Genomic DNA, 19,496 nt, shown 5'->3' on the forward strand with positions numbered 1-19,496 from the left:
ATGAAGAGGCTAGCCGAACTTTTGCCTTTAAGTTTATTTTGATATTTTTGTAGAACAAGAGAACCAATGATTACAAAAAAGTCCATGTGTTCTACATGCTACACCTTAACCTAATTCAGCATGCTTGCCTGAAAAAAAAGGATAGAAAAAAGACAATTAAAACTGACATACGATATGCCACCATTTAACTTTAAATGTACCATTCTTTTGCCTCCATGCACGCAATGTTGAATAAACCACATTTAGATAAAAAAGAAAAAAACAAACTTAAGACTTTGAGGTGCTGCTTGAAACCATAACTTTCTTCCACTAGGAACAAAATGCACCTATAAATAAAAAAGTATCCATTTGGACAATATTGATGGAAAAATGGAAAGCCTCAACACAGATGAATTTTGCATCCTACCATAAAAAGAAAAAGGAACACTTGGGACGCCCAAATAGTGCTGAAATGAAAAAGGTCTGCCTAACGCCTCACCTTCAATAATCACATTGAAATGACACAAATTTTCGATAAAATAAATATCGCACATCTGCTAGGAAATAAATAATGATCACTGAAAAACACCTCACTATGTTAAACGCTAAGTTGAGACAGAATGCCACCGTTTCATTTCTTGGTATGAGGATGGTCGTGGTGTGTAAAGCACTAGTGCGGCTTCGAGTGTCTCTCGCGGCTGTTACCTTGAGGTAGATAACACATTTCATTAACGCCTACGATAATGGTTGCTGCTGGCATCATGTGTCACATTTACAGTATGAAAGGGCTGTAAAGGAAGCTTTCGTTTATGTCATCGTCAAAATGAAACAAAAATCCATCATGGCATCCCCCCCCCCCCCAAAAAAAAAAAAAAAAAAAAAAAAACAACAACAAAAAAAGAACACCAAACCCCTGACCGACCGCTGTCCCACAGCCTATTTTCCGTTCGTCTACAGTACGCAAGCGCAGTTTCAGCAATGAGGGCGTAGACATAAACCCATGAAGGCCTGGGCGTCAAGGCTCAGAGTGACAGAGACTCCTTGAACGCAAGAAATCACCCATTTTCCACTCTTAAAATTGACTTTTAAAACAACATTTAAAAAAAAGGTATGAAATGATTCAAGTAGAAGAACCAAAACAGGACAAAGTGAACCGGCCGTCAAAAAGAGGACGCATGCGTTGCTTCCTCTAGTTAAGATGTTTGAAGATGCTGCTGTAGGTTTTGTGGGCGATCTGAGGGGAGCATTTGATGGCGCAGGGGGTGAGCGACGCCTGGATGGATTTCAGAGGCAGCTCGTCCGGGCCCAGCGAGTCCAGCTGCACGTTGAGCACGATCTCGGCGCTCCGGGTGAGGAAGGCCTCGCCCGCCCGCCCGGCCTCTGGGGTCTCCGTCTCGGGGGCCGGGCCAAACCCGGCCACGCACTCCTCCGTCCGGCCGAACAGGTGGTCCAGGTAACTGGTGTAGGTGCTCTCCTTCTGGAAGTGAGCGTCCCAGCACGCCTCGTCAATCAGGCAGCCGTTTTCAGCCACCCGTTCTCCCGAGCCGAAGCCCTCCCACGGGTGGGCGGGCCAGGGGCCGTCGCTACCGACCACCGCTAAGCCGCTGCCCAACTGGGCCAGGTTGACCAGGCACTTTTCCTCCTTCTCCTGACTAATGGACTTGGACATGGATCCGGAGCGAGGGGCCTCCAGCTGGGAGACTGAAGTGTTGAGCTCGTTGAGGAGGCCCACCTCCTGAGAGGCGTCTGGCTGCAGGCTCAGTTTGATGGTACTGGCGATAAAGGAGTCAAAGTCGAAGCCTTGCTGGCCGGGCGGCTGCGCCTGGTGTTTCTCCTGCTCGCGGTCCTTCTCGGCGACGCTCTGGGTCTTTTCCGCCTCCCGCATGGCGATCTGGGCCTTCACTAGCCCATTCTTCTCACACTTGCTCTTGGCCTTGCGGTCAGCCTTCTCCTTGCTCTGTTGCTCCTTCCAGTTGGAGAGGTCGATGATGAGTTTGGGCTCGTAGTAGTGGTTGACTTCGCTGTCCCGCCAGATGAGGTTGTCCAGGTAGGAGGGGGACACTGCCTTGTAGTTGCACGTGTTGCCACACTGTTGGTCGCAATATTTGTTCTCGTGATGATCGTCTGGCCACGACCGGTCTGAAGAGAATGGAGTGGAGTAGTCAAAGGAAGGCTCATCCAGGTGTTTCTCTCGATCTCTGTCGGCGTACTTCCTAGGATCTACCTGCAACATGCAACGGGCACAAGTGAGCGAAGCAAAGTAAAGCTTGCACTTTTGCAAATCACCCCCCGCTGCCACACAAGCTTTTTAAATTCAAATGACAAAGGTCAACCATAACACATTTTGGCAGCGACTTGCAAACCTCGTGAATTGAGGCTTGAGAAAGTCAAAGTGCAACTGCACTGAATTGCCACGCTGGCTTTTGAACGGTCATGATAGCAACAAGATGAGAATGTTTGATCGTCTGTTAAATCATTCACTGCCATTCCCGGATTAATTTGGGAATTGAAAAGCATGATGTGGAGCACCATTCCCGAATTTGTTCAGGTATTGGTTTTTCTTTTGGGGGTGCCGATATAGCGCTGGTCAGACCTCTGAAAATGTTTTTACCTTCTACAGGTATTGGCCTTTTGTCTAGGTTAGCGATTTGTTACAGTTTCAGCTGTTCTTAAAGCGCTATATAAATCAATATGCAAGTATTGTATTTTGTACAGCTGCCCCCATTTCAAGCCCAGATAACTCCATACCCATATTACTTATGAATTAACTGTTTTTTTTCTGATGAAAAAAGATAGTCTAAGGTTTCCAACGCTCTATTGAATGTTTGTGTAGTCCTAAAACTCAATATTCTGTGAGTCCTGCAATTTGAGTGAAAATGACAGAAACCCTGGCACAGGAGCGGACACCTTTTTGCACATTGTCTGGGAGTGAATGAGTTAATATTAAAGCTCCCGCACCTGGACCACTTCCTCATCCGTGACATCAGAGAGGGCCCTCGGGTCCACTTGGACTTCTTCTGGGTCATGAATGCTGTGCAAGTGCCAGTCGGCTTCTGACATCTGGCTCTCGTGATACCTGAAAAAAACAAGGCCAGGGCAGTCGTAAGAACCAGCACCATCTCACAGGCCAGGTACTTCCAACGTTCCAGCCAACTGGTACACAGCTAGTTGGAGAGAGACGTGGTCATCTACAACGCGGCCTGTACCTGTCCCATGTGTGGCTGTGACTCTGGTCCATGAGCAGGATATCGTCGACTTCATCTTCAATGTGGAAAGGGTGCAGCGAGATGGGCTCGTCCAGGGGGAAGGAGTAGTCAGCCATGTAGGGGTGCGCCAGGGCTTCTTCCGCAGTTAAACGATCCATGGGGTTAAAGGTCAAGATCTTTTCGAGGAAATCCAGGGCTGCACATGGAGACAATGGCAGAAAGATGAATGATGCAAACTCTATGTTGCCGTATTGCTGCTCCGTATGTGCAAAAGAAGCAGTTCATCGAAGGCTCATCATTCCAGCAATATCGACACGCTCATTTCAATTTTCCAGTCTATGGTGTGCCACATTGTTTCAATTAAGCTTCCAGGCTTTTTTTGGTTCGACTATTACATGGCTTGGTCAGATATACAATTCTATGAAAGAGTCATTTGAGAGCACGTGATGGGGTTCAAACCATTACAAAATGATTGGCACATTTCCCAGGTGAGTCATTTTCAGTAGGTTACTACCTGGAGGGCTGATGTCAGGTAGCAGCTTTGTCAGTGGCTTCTGAGGTTTGGACATGTCACTGCGGATGAAGACGGGTATGACGCTGTGGAGCTCCTGGCGATCTTCCTCTCGCAGTACTGGGATGGACTCCAGGATCAGCTGCATCTGCTCCAGTTCGTGGGCCCCTGAGCGATCAGGCGGATGTTATGATGGAATATTCAACACATGGCTGCATTTGTTCCAAGCACGGCCCAAGAGGTGTTTGCTTTCTGTGCAGCCCAGAGCTCTTTAAACAAGTGACAGTTGCTCAGCAAATGCAACATGACAAACTCCGTCAACATTTACCTGCAAAGAGAGTTTTCCCGGTGAGCATCTCAGCAAAGATGCACCCGGCGGCCCACATGTCGATGGCTTTGGTGTAGTTGTTTGGCGAGAGGAGCAGATGGGGAGACCTGTACCACTTGGTGACTAAACCTTCAGAGAGGTGACCCTGCAGTAAAGAGAATGGACACGTGAGTACTGTTGATGAAGTGGCACAAAGAGTCAAGAAATCCAGAGTTTCAAAACGACAAAAGATCGGCCTGCAGCACGTGCAACGTCCCTCTCGTGTGCAGTTCATTGCAAAAGGCACGCACGCCACCAGGACAAAGAGAGCACAGAGAAGAGACAGTTGAAAGGCTGGAGAAAAGACACACTGGGGTCCTGTCAGCACTCTCAGAACAGGATCATCTCTGACCACCACACTCGCAGCAATCTACATCGAGGACAGTGAACACAAAAGGAAGTTTACTCATGAGGGGAAAACGACACTCTCGCTGGCCTCATGCCTCGGTAGTTTGTGGCGAGGCCAAAATGGTCAGTTCACCACTGAACGAGGCTGCCGTTTCTACTCGAATTTAGTGCCAAATGCTCATTGCCACACTATCATGAGGTCCCCCTCCGCCCTACCTCAATGACACCTCTCCAATTCTTCTAAAGCTGGCAACCAATTGACAAACCAGTTGACCTGAAACTAGGATGCAAGCAACAATTATGGGTTTTGTTTTAGCATGCTTGTATTAACACACATGCATCTTCTGTCAAATGAAAAAAATATGTAAATACAGTAAAGTCTCGTTATATCGATATCGGGTATATCGATAGTCCCGGTTATATCGATACTATTTCTATGCACGCACTGAGAAAATTACATGCAAACAGGGTCGGATATATCGATAGTCCCGGTTATATCGATATTTTTTCGGACTCCCTTGAATATCGATATAACGAGACTTTACTGTATATACCGTATATAGTTTTTTATGGGGGGAAAAAAATCATTCACCCATTATCTGAACCACGTATCCGCATGCGAGTATCAGGCATGCTGGAGCCTACTCCCATTGTCATTGGACAACAGGCAGGGTACATTTGCAACTGGTTGCCCGCCAATCAAGAAGAAATATTTGGCCTATATTTGCAATTACTTTTTTAAACCACCCAAGCTATCATGCCTTGCCATGTCGGTTAAGTCAGGAATAAAACGGACTTTCTATAAATAGCTAATTGGGTCAAATGATTTTGAATTAAGGCTCATAGTACCACCCGACATGGACTGAGACTGTAAAGGCAATTCAATGTGCAAAGTGGGTCAAGTGTGTGTGCTTTTGGGTTGTAGATTGAACTGGATTCTTGGGGCAATTCCTATGATCCCTTGAATCCCAAACCTTCGGGCTCTTCATAAGACGCTTACACTATAAATCTTGCATGCTAAAATCTCCCCAGCTCCGCCAAATATTTTAAACATACTTAAAACTTTTGTCACAAAGCACAAGTTAAACGTCTGAACACGAAAGATAGAAATGATAAGCAAATACTAAATCAAGAATCCAATTGAGTGGAATATGCGGCTTAGTTCAGTTTTGGGCGAAACTAAAGACCAAAGCAATTCGATTTGGAGGAGGATCTGAGCAGTTCAGGTCAGACCAGCTGCACATGAATTTGAGTCATTCTTGATGTCGAGTCACCAAGAGGGCTGAACAGAAGGTTTACACACATGCACACAGCTAGCTAGCTTCCTATCCCAGGGCAAGGGGAGGGCTCGAACACTTCCCAGCAAACTCAAGCAGGATTAATTCAAAGTCATTCTAAAGGGAATCAGAGATTATTACTTTGTCAGATCTAGTCACCCAAAATGCCGGTAAAAGTTTTGAATTATTTTTCACGGCAGTGGAGAGCCAAGGGTGGCAATGTTATAATGACCCTTTATGTTGATACATTTTGTGAAATCATGTTTCGCTTCACTCCGAAAAGAAAAAGGGTACATGGCTGTGAAAGCAAATTTGCCAAGTGATCAAGTTCAATTTGCCAGCTGACACTAGCACACACTCTGCCCCCGCAGGACGACATTGAGCAGGGCTGATGGGTTCATTTTCAAGCAAGCCTCGTTCAGTCTGAAACATGACACGTACTATTAAATGGCTAACGGTGCCATGTTAAGCAATGTGAGTGGTTAGCTGCGATATACGAATTTAGCAGTAGACCATTATTGTTATCACTGAAGAGACAGACCAAACACAGATTGTGTTTGGAAAAGAGAGCAGCCAGTTAACAAGTCAGTCTGACAACACAGACAAGAGCATTTGTGACGTTGGCAAAAAGTCAACAGACAAAAGCCCAGCACGAAACGACTGACCTCGGCCAGGCAGCTTTTCAATTTCTTTGCGGCGCACATGCTTGGCATCAGGAAAAGTGTCCATCGAGGCCAATAGCCCATGTGGAACATTGCAAATACATAAATAAAATGCAGGTGGGGTATCACAACAATTGTGGGAGAAACATTTCTTTCCAGCCAACGTAAGCTGTCGTAGCTCTTACTACAGCGGAAAGACAAATATGGTCTGTCCCCACAGCTCGTGAGAAGACATTAGTCAGAGATGAACATTTCTCACAGAAGTGGTAGTAGGCATGAAAACAATGAGTAGTTATAACAAACACCTTTGTGTGAGTCAGACGGATATATATTAAAAAAAAAAAAGCTGTTGGCAGTCAGAATTCTTTCTCATTGTGCGATGAATGAAAGCGCTCCAGCCAAAAGAGACGAGAGTCACGTGGGCTCTTCAGACACACCAATGATTAAACTGTGTCACGTGCGATTTTCTCACTGCATTCAACGGTGAGAGCAAGGAACCTCTTCAACCTACATTTCAACATCATACCACCATATGGTTTTCAAATAGAACGCTCCCCACCCTCACTTCTCTTTAAAAAGGTGACAATCCAGGCAAGGCCAATAAAAAAGCCTTTCATGGAGAATTGGCTTTCCATTCCCTTTCATATAGCAACCAGATATACATCTGCAGACAAGAAAAAACGTGCTGCTCCAGTTTTAATACAGGAACGTAACCTGCATCTCAGAAGAGAGACATCCACATAAGGAAAGGAACTGGTAAGAATCAACTGGACATCCATTTTATTGTAGCTTAGGTATGTAAACATAATCACCAACCACGTTTGATTCCCCTTTGTCAACCGCAACCACAGTAAAGATATTTTGTGACATGCCGTGACAGCTGAACTCAAATCTTGATCACTAGCGGAGTAGCACCAAGTGGTTATTACAAAACAAGGCAGAGGGGTTATTCCGAAAAAGTAGAAACTATTGTAAACTACAAAAACTATGTAATAAAACATTCAGCACAACTTAACTGTTCTTAAAAATGCACTGTTATTGATTTTTTTTCCTTCTTCAAAAGCACCGCTGCAGTGGATGCACAAATGTCTAGCTATTCTGGAGATTGTTCACATACAGCAAAATAAAAATCACACTAAAATCTACTCATCTATTTTTTAATCCGTTTATCCTCACAAGCGACACGGGTGAACAGCAGTCTCTCCCAGCTGCATTCAGGTGCTAGGCGGGGTACACCCTCAACCGGTTGCCTCCCAATCACAGGGCACATAATCATACCTAGGGACAATTGAGAGTGTTCTATTAACCTGCCATGCATGTTTTTGGAATGTGGGAGGAAACCGGAGTACCAAGAGAAAACCGACCCACGCCTGGGCAGAACATGCAAACTCCACAAAGCAGGGCCAGGGCCAGATTCAAACCCATAACATCTACATGGCGAGACAGGCGTGCAGCACAGTCAACCACCACTCCATCCCATGCTTAAATATGTACATTAAAATGTGTTAAGCATGAGTTGAATAAAATTGGACACTTTTTTGAAAACAGAAAATGAATGGTTCTGAAATAAGAGTTACCGGTAAATACAAATTTAATTGACAAGCTTTTCCAAGTGTATTTGGTAAATACTGGATTAATTTTAATTGAACATCATGCATTGAACATGTAATTCTGTGATTGTGCATACACGTGCTATGCATGAGCCACACTGGTTTCTATGAAAGTGACAAGCACAAGACGCAGTATTAGTCTTTGAATGGTCTCCGTTTTCTGCTGTTTGAGTGTGCAGTGGTTATTTTTTTCCTCAAACTTGAACTTTGTATCAGTTTCCAAAAACTCAAAAGCCTAAGACATCACTTAACCTTTTGAAAAACAAAGACAAAACATAACATATTCAACTGACAATGATGATGAATGATGTTTAGGTTTGTTAAAGTAATTATAAGTGCCTTGCATGCTGGGTCCGAGAGGACAGTAATTTCATCTGTGCTGTATGTCATGCATATTAGCATATTTGACAATAAAGCTGACTTTGACTTTTTGGACAAGAATTCAGTTATTTGTGCATATCCCTGCTATAGGGAAATGATACATTTCCAGAGACAGAAGCGACCATGTTGTTTTTTTTTTCTTGCACGTGTTTTTAAAAGCTTCACTTCTCCTGAGAAGGGAAACAGAAGCGTTAATTCACGGAACCGCACCCCGTCTTGTTGACTTCCTGTTATCAAACTGCGTCACCCCTGGGATGACCACATTACTGTGTGATAAAGACTGCATGGCAATGGGAAGTACTTTGTCTTTTAGTTCCACTGACTCCATACTTGTTCCTTACCTTGTGAGAGTAGTGAGGGTCCATGATGCGGGCCAGACCGAAGTCCCCGATCTTCAGCACCAGGTCCTCCGTGTTGACAAACAGGTTGGCGGGCTTGAGGTCACGATGAAGAACATTAGCAGAATGGATGTACTTGAGCCCCCTGAGGAGCTGGTACATGAAGAGTCTGGCGTGGCCCTCAGACAGAAGACCGCGCTCCAGCAGTCGACAGAGGTCTGTCTCTATGTACTCCTGCACTATGTAGACCGAGTTTACCTCGGTCAGGGACACCACATCTTCTGTTAGCCTGCGACCACTGGGGCCCAACGTTTCGAAAACCTAGGAAAGGAGGCGAAAGAGGAAGTGTGTCATCAACGACATCATCTCTGCAAATAGTCATCTCTGCAAGACAGAAGATTAATTTGCTCCATATCCAACATTGACTAATAGCTGTATGCTAGGAAAAGTTGCTACTGTTACACTATTCAATCATTATTGCAGCTCTCTACTTTTAGTCTGTAATATTTAGATTTTATATTAAATGTTCTGGAAAGCTCTTTGATGAAATTGTGGCTGTTGTCATAGCGCTGTACAAAGAAATATGTATGATAGTCATTGTAATGTTGCGTTTACTTTCCACTGAGTCAGTTTCCAGCTGACTTCCAGTAAAGAGTATCTGTCACAAATTCTTGGATGGCGCCCATACATTATTAAGTATTCCATGATGCTAGCTCCCCTTTTACATTGAGTTGATCTCACACTCATGTCCATCTTTACCTTTCAGGATTGTGTTCTAGTGACTGCTGTTAGTTCAGTGTTAGCATCTTTACATGTATGTCCTTTCCAGTGGCAGTGTACTTGAATCTTACTCAGAACTCATGAAAAACACACACATATAGCAACAGGTAGGTCTCAAAACTTTGAGAGCACAAATACACACAATACCTTGACTATGTTGTCGTGGTCCAGGCGTCTTATAATCTTAATTTCTCGCAGGGCATGCTTGACACTCTGGGGATCAGTCAGGATAATCTTCTTCACCGCCACACGCTTGTCACAGTCGGTGTCAACCGCTGAGAAAACCAGGCCGTTCCCTCCGTAGCCGAGAGGCTTCAAATCCATATAACGAGAGCCCAAGTCGAAGCCGTGGATGTTCATCAGTGACTCAAACTTCTCGGCCATGATGGCTACTTCTTACGTCGTCCTCTGCTAATGTTGCCACCGTTGGTAGCTTTGCTAACTTCAACACCAACAGAAGACCCCACTCCAACACTCCAAAAACTGCTTCAAATGCTGAGCTAAAGGTGCCCCACAAATGCAGTCAACTACCTCACAGCGCACTCTCCCCCACCTCCACCCCGTACAGCCGTCACTCTCAGACTAAGGTATAATTTAGGTTTTTCATCTTGAGTAAGGACAATTTAAATAAAACTAACACCACTCCTGGTGGGTGGCTCTATTTAACAGAGCAGCTTTTCCGCGTAAAGAAATAAATGGAATGAATGTTGAAGCCAATTAAAAATGCACTGTTCGGCTCTAAAAGCACATAGTTATTGTATCCTCACAGTGGTATACATTCAGTGTATAACTGGTCCTGAGCAGCTTCATGGCAAATGTGCGAATTTTGTTCCTTGAGATATTTTTGTGTTTTTTTTTTTTTATCCTTTCTGAATAAATTTCCTATGGCGTGACTTGATCAGAATAAATTTTAGAGAGCCTGGCCTGTAGATTGGTGTGTTAATTGTGAGCCTCAGTGATCAGGTGGCTCAAGTTCGCCACAGTCACAATCGAAACTATCCTCCATTTTACTTGGCTATAACCTGAAAAATGAGAAAACAGAAAAGACAAATGTAAACCACAAATTATAATATAAAAGCAAATGCTCAATGTTAAAAACATGACAGGGACAATGGGGGTAAGAGTACTCTATACTTAAAAGTCTGGGCAATGCGAGGAAGGTGTAGAGTGCTACAGTTGTATATAAGAGCGAGACGGAAGCCGGCCGACCCAGGATTTGAATTTAATTTCTCGAGTCAACTACAAAAAACGTTGCAGAAAAACCTCTGGAAAACACGGGCATGTATTCAAATGTGGGTAAAAGTCACATTCAGGGACATACATGCTCATATCCTGACATTCGAAATATATACTTAAATACAGTAACGTAATAATTATACTCATACAAAATAGTACGATTAATTGGAAGTACCCATTAACTACTTACTACCACATTGTTAATACTATCAACAATTTCCCACACATTTAAAAGAAATGAGCGGGGTTTAACAGCGTGTATTTCAGAAAATACATTTTATGGTTTTGTGTTCGTCCTTCGTTACTAGCAGCTAACCGCACCCGCCCGCTTGGGCTTACAGTAGTCGCCTATCGGGGTTTCATTTGAACTGTTCGCTTTACGCTAGACAATCTCTCGTGAAATAATAATCATAAACTCGTTGATCTACAAAAAACATATTGCATGATTTGACACGCTAAGTTTATATTGGTAGAGTAAAAAGACCAAGTGTCGAAAAAAATGAAAGGTATTAACTCATTTGATCGCAGACTGTGTGGAAATTAACGTCGAATTGTGTAGATTAAAGACTCCCACGCCGACCTAAAAGACATTCTGGATATTATGAAATGCCGAGTGTTGTTTAAAGACGATTGGCCGAGTGTCATTTTAACGGAAAAGCCCATAGCATACATAGATAGACAAAGGGGCCGTTGTTGGCGAGGCAACTGACTACGTGGTACAAGCCTTCCCACTAGCACAAAGCCGACGTTAGTTGAGACTCTCAAGACGACCCATCGAAGATAACAGCAACATTCTGAATGTTTATGGAATACTCACAGTTCGTATTCGTCGCATTGGAATCGAGATGGGTGAAATTAATCAGACCCGATGCGGGTTTTTGTGAGCTCCTATGCCGGAGCTGGGCCGACCGAATGCAAACGCCATTTCGCACCGCACAGACGACAAACGGCGCTGTGACGTCACACTGATATCTTCACTAACTGTAGGATGTATGATAACTCTCCGATTCGCCGTCGAGCATGAACCAGAGCAATATTTTTCAAACGGCTCTAAACGGACGTGAATGTTAAAAAATGGAAACAAAACAATTTTACAAATGTAACATGAAATGATCAAATCACATCTTTGAATAAAACGTCTCATTGCATAATCGCTGAGGTTGTCATGTTAATTTTTGTAATAATATTCATACAAATTCCAACATGTGCACACGCGCATGTTTGTATTTATAGCATTTAACATTTTAATGTCTCTTTGATGAATGTAACTGAAGCACGATAACGCCGTATCTTTCACCTCCAATACACACGCGTAGACTTACGCGCGCAAGCACACGCGCGCAACAAACACGCACGCACACACACACACACACACACACACACACACACACACACACACACACACACACACACACACACACACACACACACACACACACACACACACACACACACACACACACACACACACACACAGTGTCTCTCTCATGGGCTCACGCACTCACGTCCGCTCACGCTCGCGTCCGCGTGTGCGTATAGTAGAGGACATTCTCATTTTTGAGTGACTATGAATGCAACACCACAGATGGGGGTTTTACGGCCACGTGACATCGTACGTTTTCAAAATCCAATGGGAATTCTTGTTTTTACAACAAATTCTTATATTAAAAATATTTTGTGGTTATTTCAGACGTCTGTGTAAGCACTCAGTCGTACAGGAGTGGTCCATTGATTAAAAGGTTTCATCAGCAGTCATCTGTACTTCCTTGAAGGTGTCGGACGTTTTGCTTCGTATCCAAGAAACTTCGTCAGAAAACTAAAGTCTTACTGGTAGTTAGGTTGTATCTTCAGATTCTGAAGATACAAAAAGGAGAGGAGTGGCAGTACCTTACATTGCAAGAGTTTCTGAAAAACTACAAAGAGTCATTTGGCAACACAAAATTCCTACTTATTTCAAAACGATAAACACGACAAATACAGTCGTGAATGGGAAAAATATTTAACTGGACAATAATGTAAGCAGTGTCAAGAGCAGGGTATTTCGTGATTTGGGGACCCAAGGCAAACTCATTCATGGGACCCTTCACAAAATTAACTGAAAATGTTTTCATCTCAGCACAAAGCCTTCAATGAAGTCCTTAACACCCATTACCTAAATAAAAACATAAACAATGCAACACTTTTAGTGTAATTAATAAGATCAAAGATCAATCATTAGTTAATATAGTTTACCATTGTACCTGCTAAAATACATAGTGATAAATGTATTATTCAGATGTTCATGATAACAATCTTTACTGCCTCCTTCTTGGGTGAGACTGTCAGCAGTGCTACTCTGCTACTAGCAACGATGATTGGCTCATGTTGGATGTGTTTTGAAGCAAGTGAATTCTTGCAAAATAATGATGCAATGTGCCCTGTCTGCTGTTCCAATTGATTGAGGTCACAAAAATATGTTTGTTAGCTTCCCGCTGTCTTTTAATGTTGTCAAATTAAAATGAAGTAATATTGTATTAGCGGTGTGTCAATGAGGAAAATCCCCATGCATGTCACACACACAAACATGGGCACACACACACACACACACACACACACACACACACACACACACACACACGCGCGCGCACACACACACACACACACACACACACACACACACACACACACACACACACACACACACACACACACACACACACACACACACACACACACACACACACACACACACACACACACACACACACACACACACACACACACACACACGCACACACACACACGCATAAACACTCACTGCAGTTGGCGGATTTACAAAATCCATCTGGCAGCATGCACGATGCACAGGCTCTTTCTCTTCAATCACCATCCAATCCAAAGGTTAGGTCCACCAAAAACAAATATGACGAAAGCCAGCCTTGGGTTTGCTTTAATCATCTCTCATTTCATTGACACTGCACTGGCCACTGTGTGAAAGCTGTGAATGGATGAACGGACATGAGCTGGGCGGGATGGAACGGAGCACGCATCACAACTGCAGGATCAGCAGCATCCGCAAGGCACACCATGTGAGCGAGCATGTGCTCCACAATGCAGATGCCTCAGCTTCACGCTGGCTGGGATGGGCTCAGCTTGATCATGCCCACTGGATTCTGCACGGGATGCGGCAAATATTATAGGTCCATTTTAGAGCCATGTTTAATACTGCATGGACATTTGTTGAAAGCAGTTGCAGCTTATAGTTTTGACTCTTGATGGAAAGCCATTTGAACACATATTCCATGTTTGATATTGTCCTGGATGTCGATGTACGAGTGCTCTCTTTTCCCTCACAATGTAAGACAGGTTGGTGCTCTATACGAACAACTATGGTAACACTACCTGAAACTCATCCATGTAGGATTGTTTTGCTCACATTTGGTTTACTGGTAAGCAATTTAAGCTAATAAACTAATATCAAAGTAGTCCACTGGTGACACTCCTGGCCTGGACGAGTTGCACCAAAATGTACAAAAGTTGTGCCTCACTGGTAACACACAGTTGTCCTACTAATAAATGAAAATTGTTCTACTAGTGTTCAGAAACGTCATTTAGTTAAAGGCAGCAGTTGAGAACAGATTATTAGTAAGAAACAGTCATTGTACTAGTGTGTTGCAGCTGAATTGCCCGGTAGGACATATATTTGTTATATATATTATATGTGCAAAAAAAAAAAAAAAAACACCAACAACAAAACAAAACAAAAAAATATATAGATACAGCACATCCTAATGTGCTGAATTGTCTTCTAGGGAAATCTATTTGATTTTTTTTCAATATCTTTGCCATTCAGCCTAACCAACATGGAATAATACACTCCTTGTTCTCATTTGTACGACAAGTCTGTGCAGTCATCGAATTAATAATGGAGAGCGGGACGAGCGGCTGTAGTAATATACTAGATATTGAATAATCGCATAAACAGTTTTCCAAAAAAGCTGTTGGACGATTTATTTTATATATCTTCAATGTAAAGGTCGTATTAGTAGGTCACAAGTGGTACTATCAGTCAGAAAAGGTTACTAATATGACACCGTCAGTCAACATGTACGCTGAGGGATGTTAGTGAGAAAAAAAACAACACACTAAATTGGTTGGACCTTGAGATGAATATCAGATCATAATGAATGTAAATACAGTGTTCCATAATTAACCCTGTCATGCCCCCTGTAACCTGATAATATGTAAACTTTTGACTGTAATAACCACTGTCCCTGAAAGGGTTAATGGCATATCCAGCATATAAAATTTGGTTTTTCGAGGTCATGGTGACAGCATACTTTAAGAGGGCATTTTAACATCACCATGCCTTATTTTCACTTGGTTGCATGGTTATGTAACAGATTCATGCATGCAGGCATCCTACGTTCAAGTGACATGTAAGAAAGAAATTTAATGCAGATCACAATGATAGAGCTTATCATGATTTGCAAGGTGGTGTGGTGGTATTGGTGGACTCCAAAAAAATCAGGCAGGAGGGAGAATCAGGGTGTATTTGACAAATTGTATGAAATCAAGTCAGCAGGAACAAAATCTCAAACAACAAAGTCAGTAGCAAACAAGGTCCAAAGTAGCAAACAAAACCATGAGTAAAGCTTGACAAGACGAAATAAACCTGACAGGGTGAAAGAAACAATGACCCGACACTGAATGGTCATGCCGGGAGTCATTTTAATTGTCACTGATTAAAATGACCAACACTTGTGCAGCTGCAGGCAGGGCCCGACAGTGCCACCCGTTGGTCGCAAACCGAAACGTGACAGAGCTGCACCGGACTCTGTCTAGAATAAACGTCGCTTACTCTTTATCCACCTACATGTCCACCTCCATCTATCAAACCAATTTTCAAGTTGCTGAAAATGTCATTTCACATTTAGTGTAAATGTGAACGTGAGTTGGAACGGCATTAGTTTTTATCTGTGACCTGTAATTGCTTGACCACCAGTCCAGGGTCAAATGTCGCTTATGGATAGGATAGGGCAGGGGTGTCATTTTTTTTTGCCATGGGCCAGATTGTACTTACGGTTTCCTCTCAAGGGCCGTTTTGAATTTGGGGAAGCCATTAGATTGTTTCATCCCCTCCACATACTATCATATTACATCCATATTACATATGGAATGCACAACATATTAATTAATGAATAACTCATTTTCAAATCTGTTAATAATAATGACTGTTGTTGTGGTTTACATGAAACAATTTGAAATGTTGGTATGAACTTTACCAAGCATCATGGAATTTCACAAGTTTGATTTGCTTCTGCGGGCCGAATAAAATAATGTGGCGGGTCAGATTTGGCCCCCGGGCCTTGACTTTGGCACCTGTGGGATAGGGTCTAGCTGTGCACAACCGTGAACAGCATGAGCTGTATGATACAATGGATGGATGGATGGATATCCAACTGATGTTGTATGTTGGTGTCACCTTCCACCAAAACATAAAATGGATTCACACAGCCATGCTTTTTGATTTTTTTTTCCCGGCAACTATATTTTTCTTTATCTTACGTTCAAACCAGAGAGACCCTGCCACCCCCTGATTGTCAACACACTCTCAAACCAAAACAAAAACTTCTCACCAATTTCCTTCACAGTTCATCATCAGCTATCTCTCTTTCTAAAGTTCTCCATTGCTTTGGAACATTTCTCAGATGATAATGAAACTTCTATTATTCTTTGTTCTTCACATCATTGTCTCACTTATGCACATTAACATGTTTTTTTTATTTCTTTTAACTGCTTTGTTACCGCCAATGCAAGATGCTTACTGTTGTTTGTTACATTACCGGTTGCTTGTGCCCTTTGATCAGTATTTATTCTGTTAAATTTCTGTAGAGTTGTCCGCCCCGAACATTTTGGCATTAGTCAATGCATAAAAGTCTTTAAATGCAAAAAGGAGGAACAAGCCTCTTTCAAGGGAATCAGTCAATGATTAACCTGTTTTCTGTAATAGCTTATAGCAAGTGGAGCTAATTGTGGTAATGTGGATGAGAATTTGAGGCCCATAGGAAGCAAAGGAGACTAAAATGTACTTCATATAGTGTCGTATGTACAATTTTACCTGGGGATATTATCTTGAGGTCACATTTCTATATTATTTCATTATTCTTTTCTTTGTGCTTTGCAGTGTATTTTTTCCTTTTTGTGTCATAAGCAGATGGTTTGTCAACAAATAAAGTGTAAAATATAAAAGAAAGTGGATCTTGCCCAGTGTCTAGCAATCTTCCACAGACACAAAATGTATAACATTCAATTTAGAGTACTAAATTTGTCACCCAAACCTCAGAAGCAATTTACATCCGACCATTTTTCCCGAGTAAAGTGTTACATTTATATTACGACAACCGAAGTCGACTTTTTTAACCAAACACAATTACACGAAGACTCGTCCGTCATTCTGATGGCACTGAGGTGTTCAATGACCTTTTGGGAGTTGTAATTTGGACTTTGAGAAAGAAAATTATGTTTTCCAATTTGGACGGCCTATTTTAATAGTCACAATCAGAATCAGAAAGCATTTCATAGTCCCACAATGGGGACATTTGCAAATGCACTTCATCTTTTACAAATGTGAATTCTGATCAGAGAAATATAACTAAGTGAAAAACGGTAAGAGCTGTGAAATAGCTGGCATTTGTTACATATTGAATGCAGGGGATTAAAGCAACACTCTAAATTAAAAGTCAGATTTATAGGACATATGTCTTGGCACTGGAGTGCTGTAGAGCTTTGTTCCTTAGAGTGTGGTCATGGTTTGCAAAGCAACTACTAAATTGAAAGTTGAAATCGTGCACAATGTGACTGTGGCTGTAACTTTTTGCTTTGAAAAAAATATGATGGAGCTGATGTGTTAGTCCAGTGCAGTCCATTTTTTAAAACGTTACACATTTGCATTCAATATCTTTCAAACAGCTTGCTTAATTTTTTTTGGGGGGGTAAAACTTTTATTTTACTTTTAGCTGTTTGATACTTTAAATAAATCATTCAAGTAAAACAAATCCTATATTTTCTACATCTAGTAATTATCTAATGTTCAACTTTTATTATGTAATCTATTACATTTTAGATTTTGTTTTAATGTTTACGTAGTTTACTTGTAGTATTTTAATTTTTAGTGAGTTCTATTTTGCGGCATTGTGTCTTCTTGCAGGGGCACTGACACTCACACAGGTGTCAAAAGAGTCAATATTCTACTTTGACAGAGATGCAAATTGACCTTTTATGTGACACTGTTGACCAACGCATCATCATTCGTCGACAGTCTTTCAAACACAAATATTTACACTCAAGGACCACCTGGTACTCATGTTTTATAGTGACACTCAGTACTCGCAACAACGGATGTTACATCACATTTATTCACGCAAGATATGTCCACTTACCGAGGTTGAGGCTCTTCTGGTGTGACCGGCAGAATAACATGGTCTTTCACTGAAGGGTCCACCTAAATTAATGCATCCAACTATGCAAGCAGGCAGTTAGACAGGTAGAGAAATTACAGTTCAGTATACATCCAGTAAATGGATGAAGGTACTATCAGACTATTGGCGATGTGTTATCTTGTTCCATGTGTTTCTATTTGTGAGGTGGAGCTCAATGGAGACTTAATATAGGCCAGGCCAGAGAGGGGAGGAGACTGCTCTGTGTATGGCCAGGCCTGTCATTGTGTCAGACCTACTACCATTTGTGTTGAATGCTGCACTTCCACTATACCAGTGTTTCACAGCCTTTATTGAGAAAGGCACATATCGTACATGTCAACAATCCGATGGCACATAGACAAAAACATTAATAGAATTAAACATTATTTAGGCACGGGCATTTTTGAAAATGGTCCTTTTATTTTGATTTTGTCTTTCAATGTTGACTTAAATGTTGAAACTCGTTCGTACTCTTTGGTGTTTGACTCAACATGATTCCAACTTGATCTTGGTTTTATTCCCTGGTGCTTCCTCCTGTATTTGTGACTGCTTTATTTCCTGTATATGTTAGCCCTCCATGTTAAGCATTTTGTTACAGTTTCGGCTGTTGTTAAAGCGCTATAAAAATCACTATGTATTGTATACATAGTAAAAAATATAAAAAATAGAATAGAATTACGCCTTCAACTAGCTTGATGATACTCAGTCACTTTTTACTCTAAGGTTTTAGTGACAGGTTGCGGGGATGTTGAGAGACACAACTTTCGGTCACCGTTACCATTATTCAAAATATGTCAGTGATAAGTCAAATTTTTATAATGAAGACACACAAACATACACAAAAAACATGTTAAACTTATTGGATCTGTCATAGTTCATATTTAGAAGGGAGCGACAATGGGAAAAAGCCGTTGGATAAGGAGAATCAGCTCTTTTATTTATTTGTTAATTTGTTTATTTTCTTTTGACTTCAAGATGGCGCCGGGAGAGTGGCTGCCTTGACAGCAGCTCCTGTACTTTGTTTTTCTACTTTTTCTTTCTTTCCCTCTTCGTTTCATCATTTTGCTGCTGTGAAATGTAAATTTCATGAATAAAGGCTAATCTAATTTAATCTAATCTAATTTTCAGCGTTCACGCTTGCCTTCTTCAGAAAATGCTGTTACATTTTTGTCACAAGTGGTTCAAAAGAATAAAAACAGTTCACAAAATGATACAATGCACTTCTACAACACTCCAAGAATAAACATAATGTAAAATAAATACATTCTATATTGTTTCCCATCATACTGTAATGATAGAATGTAATCTTTTGCCTTTAATTAATTGTTTGTAAATTGAGTC

General features: G+C 41.9%; 1 protein-coding gene across 3 annotated transcripts; it reads right to left on the reverse strand.

Annotated features, from left to right (window-relative positions):
* Positions 1-16: 16 nt before the first annotated feature.
* mapk6 (mitogen-activated protein kinase 6) lies at positions 17-18,285 on the reverse strand. 3 transcript variants are annotated; one of them, XM_088992336.1, is made up of 9 exons: positions 18,117-18,285; positions 13,493-13,847; positions 9,607-10,481; positions 8,683-9,000; positions 4,025-4,169; positions 3,700-3,864; positions 3,186-3,381; positions 2,938-3,055; positions 17-2,203 (listed from the first exon to the last, which is right to left on the reverse strand). In XM_088992336.1, the coding sequence occupies exons 3-9, from the start codon at positions 9,841-9,843 to the stop codon at positions 1,169-1,171; spliced, it is 2,214 nt and encodes a 737-aa protein (XP_088848462.1). In that variant the 5' UTR covers positions 9,844-10,481; positions 13,493-13,847; positions 18,117-18,285; the 3' UTR covers positions 17-1,168. The 3 variants fall into 3 exon arrangements, with proteins under 3 accessions (XP_088848462.1, XP_088848461.1, XP_088848460.1); XM_088992335.1 differs by lacking the exon at positions 13,493-13,847 and having other exon boundaries at positions 18,117-18,266; XM_088992334.1 differs by lacking the exons at positions 13,493-13,847; positions 18,117-18,285 and adding an exon at positions 11,513-11,908.
* Between the last annotated feature and the right edge of the window lie 1,211 nt (positions 18,286-19,496).

The sequence above is a fragment of the Hippocampus bargibanti genome, linkage group LG03, assembly GCF_051943395.1.
Source record: "Hippocampus bargibanti isolate YZ-2025 linkage group LG03, ASM5194339v1, whole genome shotgun sequence".
Classification (NCBI taxonomy): Eukaryota; Metazoa; Chordata; class Actinopteri; order Syngnathiformes; family Syngnathidae; genus Hippocampus; species Hippocampus bargibanti.